This window comes from Myodes glareolus, chromosome 24, assembly GCF_982192425.1.
Source record: "Myodes glareolus chromosome 24, mMyoGla1.1, whole genome shotgun sequence".
Classification (NCBI taxonomy): domain Eukaryota; kingdom Metazoa; phylum Chordata; class Mammalia; order Rodentia; family Cricetidae; genus Myodes; species Myodes glareolus.
The window spans coordinates 9753978-9759977 of record NC_142049.1 but is presented as its reverse complement, the minus strand read 5'-3'; the positions used below and the strand labels follow the sequence as shown (position 1 = coordinate 9759977).

At 43.5% G+C, this 6000-nt stretch overlaps 1 protein-coding gene across 2 annotated transcripts in view; it reads right to left on the bottom strand.

The window, feature by feature from the left end:
- Positions 1-3030: 3030 nt before the first annotated feature.
- Positions 3031-6000, bottom strand: part of LOC125401005 (lysosomal Pro-X carboxypeptidase-like) — a 59061-nt gene continuing 56091 nt past the window's right edge. For both annotated transcript variants that reach the window (XM_048435218.3, XM_048435217.3), the window contains exon 9: positions 3031-3763. In XM_048435218.3, the coding sequence (XP_048291175.1) occupies positions 3547-3763 (217 nt within the window). In that variant the 3' untranslated portion in view covers positions 3031-3546. The remainder of the gene's footprint in view (positions 3764-6000) is intronic.

The following is a 6000-nucleotide window of genomic DNA, read 5'->3' as shown; positions in this document are numbered from 1 at the left end:
ATTTGGAATCAACTCCAAGTTGTGCCGAAGAATGGGTTGTGAGGCTGTAGACGAGGCCCTTTCAGGGTGGTGGTTGGACTGGCCTGGATTCCTGAGTTCATCCTCTAATTGCTGGTCTGGAAACGGCCTGCTCTGGAGAATCTCCCGGCTCTCCGGAATGCCTGATGCAAACGGGCGGAAGGGCTACTAGTCCCCTGCGAAAATATCGAGTACCCTAAATTGCTGGGTAATTTTCAGCACCTGGATTTCTTTAGTGTACCCATTGCCTCTAGGGTAACAAAAGCAGAAAAGGAGAACAGCACTTACATTCTGGGTTTCTCTTTTCTGTCTGATGAAGTCAGGGGAGATCCAGCGGAAGGATGCTTTAAGAAAAGCTTTCCCCTTTTCCTTACAAGAATCCCAGGATGTTGCCAGGCTGTTCTTGAACCTATAGCTTCAAGCTAGCCTCCTCCCCGAGCCGTCCAAGCACCCCAGAGCTACAGCCACAACCTCTGTGAGCACCGGTGAGCTGCCGGGCGGTGCCCACTAAATGGAGCAGCTGCGTGACTATTGGGAGAGAAACCAACCACTTCCAGATTGAAACTGAGTCCCGTTTCACAGGCATGAGTTTAAAACTGGAGTCATAGACTAGGTCAAAGGTCCATGGCTAGGGCGAGCATCGCCCATAGTGCGGAAGCTGCTACTGTTTTGCTAAATTGGCATTACAATCGCCTTCTAGATGTTTCTGTTTATACCTATAAGCTAGTGGTGCTAAGAGCTTTGGTAAGAGGAGTTTCTTTCTGCAGTGGGCAGCGGTTGTTGCAGAGACTTGTAACTGATCTAAACGTTGAGCATAAACGACTGTTGGAAGGTCAACCCTAAATGGGACATCCATATCACCCCTTCCAAGGCTCATGGAGCATCAGTGAAGGGCGGGGGTAAAGAATGTAAGAGCCAGAAGGAATGGAGTGTTGTGCGACGCTGTGTTCCAGGCGTGGCAAGACAGCTACACTCTTCAGTAGCTGGGATTACCTGAAGCAGTCATGCACAAGATTGGGCCCATCGTGGAGGCGGGCAGGCTCATGAGGCCCTACCCCTCCCAGAAGAGCCATAGACAATCAATGGTAGCTGGAAGACAGAAATGTATTTTCTCCTGTGGTGTAGCCAGTGGTAATTTGCCTCTGCTCTTGTAAGGAAAAAAGCAAAACAACAACAATAACAACAACAAAACCCCTCTCACTTATGCTCCTGTAAGTGACCTTAAGGAAACCCATTGGTTCACAATTTTTTAAAAAGAAGAAAAAAAAAGAGGTGAGAACAGGAGGGAGGAGGCCAGCAGGAATGGGAGGAAGAAGACATGAGGGGGACACTGGGGAAATGTTACCATGTCACAACCCAGTATAGCCTATGATTAGAATATGCTTTAAAGTTTTTTCAAAAGTAAAGAGTAAAGAAAAGCTAAAATATAAAATATAAATTAAAATAAAGAGATAAATAATAATAAATAAATAAGTAGATAAATAAAAATAAATATTAAACTTTACAAAACTTAAGTTTTAAGTTTTGGATTAAGTTTTTGTTTTGGGAGGGTTATTTTGGTTTTTGTTTGTTTGTTTGGGTTTTTGGGTTTTATGGTTGGTTTTTTTTTTTTTTTGGAGTCAACTTTGTTTTTTGGCTTGCCTGAAAGCGACTATGTAGGCAAAGCTGCCCTTGAACTTGCAAGCGTCCTCTTGTCTCTGCCTCCTGAGTACTGAGGTTGAACGTATCTGCCTGGCTACTTTTAATAAGATTTAATATTCTCATTCATTTTCAACTTGAGTAAAAATTTAGTACAGTATACTTAGGTTAACTTTATACAAAGTCTAAATTATGCTGGCCAGGAAAAAAACTATCTTTTTAAAATTTTTTTCTTTAGAAAGACATAATGCCTCCAAATAATCAATGTTAAATGAAATTTCAAAGCACTTTATGGATTCTAAATTAGTAAAAGTACATCAAGGAGACTGCGCTGAAATCCTACAATAAGAATGCCCTGTGTTAAAGCCCCAAGTCTTCATCATACAACTTCTTAGGGGACAAAGAATAAAAACGGGTCTTGTCTTGACTTTAACAACTGCCCAGTAGACTGTTCTCTGATGCCGAGACAAAGCACTAACCAAAATGCAGTGATAAAATGACTGCCCATAAGAATGAGAGCGGAAGGCTTCCCAAGCAAGACCAAGATGCTGCCGTATGCTAGGGAAATAAGAGAAATAGCTCAGTCGCCCATAAAAACTCGGTTTTTGGAATGACCCAGCTCGAGTTCTCTTTTTAAGAAGCATTAGACATTCCCAAACACAGGCTGAAAAATATTACTGAGAAAGTAAAAAGAAGCTAGGAAGAAAAGATCATTCGGCAGAGGCGAGACTGTTAGTCTCTGTGTCCCTGAAAGGTCTGGACTCAGCTTTATTTTCTATCCTAGAAAAGCCCTTTGGAAGAAAGGCCTCAGTGTAAGAACCGCTTGGAAGTTCCAACCCCTTGGAAATGGGAAGGGTCCGTCATTTATTAGTGTCAAGTATGCCACCTGCATACATTACTCTGCCTGTCGCCTGGAAGCCACACAGGAAAGTCCCCACGCACCTGCTGCTCGGTGTCCTGTCGCTTAGGGCTCTAACGACACCAGTAGCAATGATCAGAAGATAAAATATTTGTAAAAGACAACCAGACTACATTCTGATCTTTGAATAGCTTACTCATCAAATTTAAAAGTCTTTTCACTTAAGTATCATCAGTGACCACAGCGTGGAGCCTGTTCGAATTAAAGTGAAAGACCGAACAGAGCAATTTTCCTGAGTTGGCAAAATTTAACTAAATTACCACAAAACTGACCTTAGAAACAAAGAGCAATGGAGCAGGAGAAGGCCAGATTTCTTCCTGGCAGTACCACGGTGGCAAATATCCAGAACTAAGGAAAGCTGCCAAGGGGGAAAGAGAAAAAGAAAGAACTTTGCAAAGGCAGCCGGCCCAGGCACACTGCCTTCCCAACAGCTGGAGACGGGAGCAACACACAGGTAGGTCTGCCTTGGTCTTTATTGCAGCGCAGTTCAAAGGCCACCATGGAGCTCACAGGAAGCCGCCCCGTTTCCTGGATTGGCATCACGCAGCCCACCAGTTGCAGCTGCAGCATTTCTAGCCCAGCTTCTGCTTTTCCTTTGGTGCCAGGAATGGGGGCTCACAATGGGCCAGAGAGACGACCACCTCAAAACCAAGGACACGTCCCCGCTTGTGAGAAAAGTGGCTCTGCCTCTGCCGAAAGACAGTCAGGAACCATGCCGGTTCTGATGGCAGGAGAGCTGCCTGATGACATTCTTCCTGAGGAGCGACACAAGGAAATGAGGACGGAGCAGTCACCTGGGTGGGATGGCCATGCCCACCCCGTCATCGCTCTCTTCTGTCTCAGCTTTGGCCCAACACATATATTGACAAACGAGAGAAAGTAATTACATATAAAAAATCAAACTGAATGGGTATGTGGGTGGAGCGAACATAAAAGAAGAAAATAAAAGTCTTTTTTTTTTTTTAAGTTGCTCAGGGCTGCCTTCTGTAATTGCTATAGAAGTCCGTGATCCATTGCTTCATGTGTTTGACTTCTACGGTGCGGGCTAACTCTAAGGACGGTGGATCCGTGTCCGTGCTCGATCGCAGATCTAAATGGTGGGCCCCCTCTGGGATGTTGACTACCACCAGTGTATCAGAGAGATCTTCAGTAACTCCACCTCCCGACCATGGGTCCAGGTCACCATTGCTGCCAGTGAGGGAAACAAGCAAAATTAAGGTTGTCAGTTCTTTATGAGCACATTCAAGTAAAATATGAGAAACATTCTTTAGGCATAAACCTGAAAATAGAAACAATTTGGGAGGTTTGGTCTGAGGATCTACTTTGTCATATAAAATTTTTCTTGGGGCTTAAGCTTTATGCTATTTCCACAAAACACAGAACCAAGGAAGGCTGAATCCGCGGACCTCACGGCTTAACCTCGATTAGGGGGTGTCCAACCTCCTGACTTTTCTAGGTCAGTTTTGACGATGAAGAATTTTCTTGGGCCACATGCCAAATGCACAAACACTAACAACACCTGATGAGCAACAAAATGACCTGTGTAAACATATTGTGACGCCCGCCACCAGAGAGCATCGGGAGGTCTTCACTTATCCATCCTTACGCAACCCCCTGCTCAAGGGGCTTTTCAAACGGTGGAGCAGGTCACAGGTTTGCAAATTACTAAGAGGAGGATGCACATATCAACGTACTGAAACTCCACGGATTTTCTTTTTACAGTATTTGTTATAAATGAAGGAGAAAAGAGAGCAGCATAGGACTGGGGGAGATTTGAGGCTATTTCTAGAAGGAATGCATTAATATCAGGTTTGATGGAAGTACTCGTGGCACTCACTGGTTATTTTGGTTTTAATTCTCAGCATGCTTCGCTCTTGTAAATGATTGCTTACAAACATAAGCGTGAACAACAACAAAAAGCAGGAAGAGGCCTAAGGCGTGACTGTGGCGCACAGACAGTATGACCCTGGTCTTGTAAACGCACGTGGTCTTCTATTTTTTTGAGGGTCAACCTACAGCCCCACGAACTATTTGAAAGTGACAGGAAACATGTCTGTGTGGACTAAATACTGAATCATGAGTGTACCAAATTCGTGTTCAAAAAACCTGAAATCTGATTGCAAGTTTTGGTGTCAAATCGACACACAAGGCTGCGTGCTTTTTGCACTTTAGGGGATTGTTTTGCCGGAGTATTGAGCTGCATAGAAGTGTTTGTCTTAATTTGAGCTTGCTACAATTTCAGTTTCAATTAGAACATTGTTATGATTTGGAAATTGTATTGATTGGTAAGTTAGTTTTCGCCTTGAAGATACATGTTTAACTCATTTGAATAAGTGGTTAGATCGGTTAAAAATGATAAATCTATAAGCCGGTTTTCCTCATCGAGTCCTGGTACAAATTTTGGTTTTGGTAGCATGAATGACTTAATAGTATCTCATCAGTTATGAAATCTCCTCAATATTTGACCACGACTTGCTTCTGAAAAGTAAATGGCATCACCATAGTTAGCATTAACACTTTCAAGGCATTCCTACAGCTGGCAATTAAATCCTTTGGCCCTTATGAAGTTCTGCATCTTGACAATGATTTACACGATCCTCCATTTTAATGCTTTGAATATTAATAAACTCACCATCAGAAAATGGTTCTGAAGTGTTGCCATTAAATATGCTTTTACTGTAGTATCCATTTTAGTCATAACTTCTTTAAATTGTGCTTAGCCCTCCTGTGTAAATTAGCCATCAGTAATGGGCAGCTCACATCTACCTACGGGCTGATCTGATCAAAGCCTTCTTCTGCTGGCCTTCTCTCTTCTCAGGAGAATAGGTTCCTGTCAACTTAGCAGTGGATGTATCCCATCACGGGAGCCACGCTGGGATTTGAAAAATAATAATAGCCTAGAGGATGTATTTAGTCTCACTAGTAAAATAGAAAGCCAGGTTTAGGGCCTTCCACATCTCAGCTGCTGATTCTGCCCAGAGTCAAGGGCCCATATAAAGTGTGGTAAAGATGCATGAGGTGCGACTGAGGTTCTCAAGGACCCTTCGTACTGGATGGGAGTACTCACCTGCCTCCTCGTCATAGGAAACCCGTCTCATGCAGAGGTCCACTGAAATACTATAGCTTAGCTCTAATTTCCTCTTGCCAATCTCTGCAAACACATGTACCACCAGATGGTGCCATGAAGGACAACGTCAGAAGCCGCACACCACCGAAAAACTGAAGTCATGTGTGAGCACAATTAAGACACTAACATATGTGTGACAGCAGGACAGGATTCTGTCAACCTCACGGTTCCCATTCAAGATCCACATGATAGACTTGCTCAAAAGATTCACACACATACACGCACACACACATGCATGCACACACACAGTTCATGATGGTTTAGGTAAGTTTACAGTGTTGTGTGGAGCCATAGAATC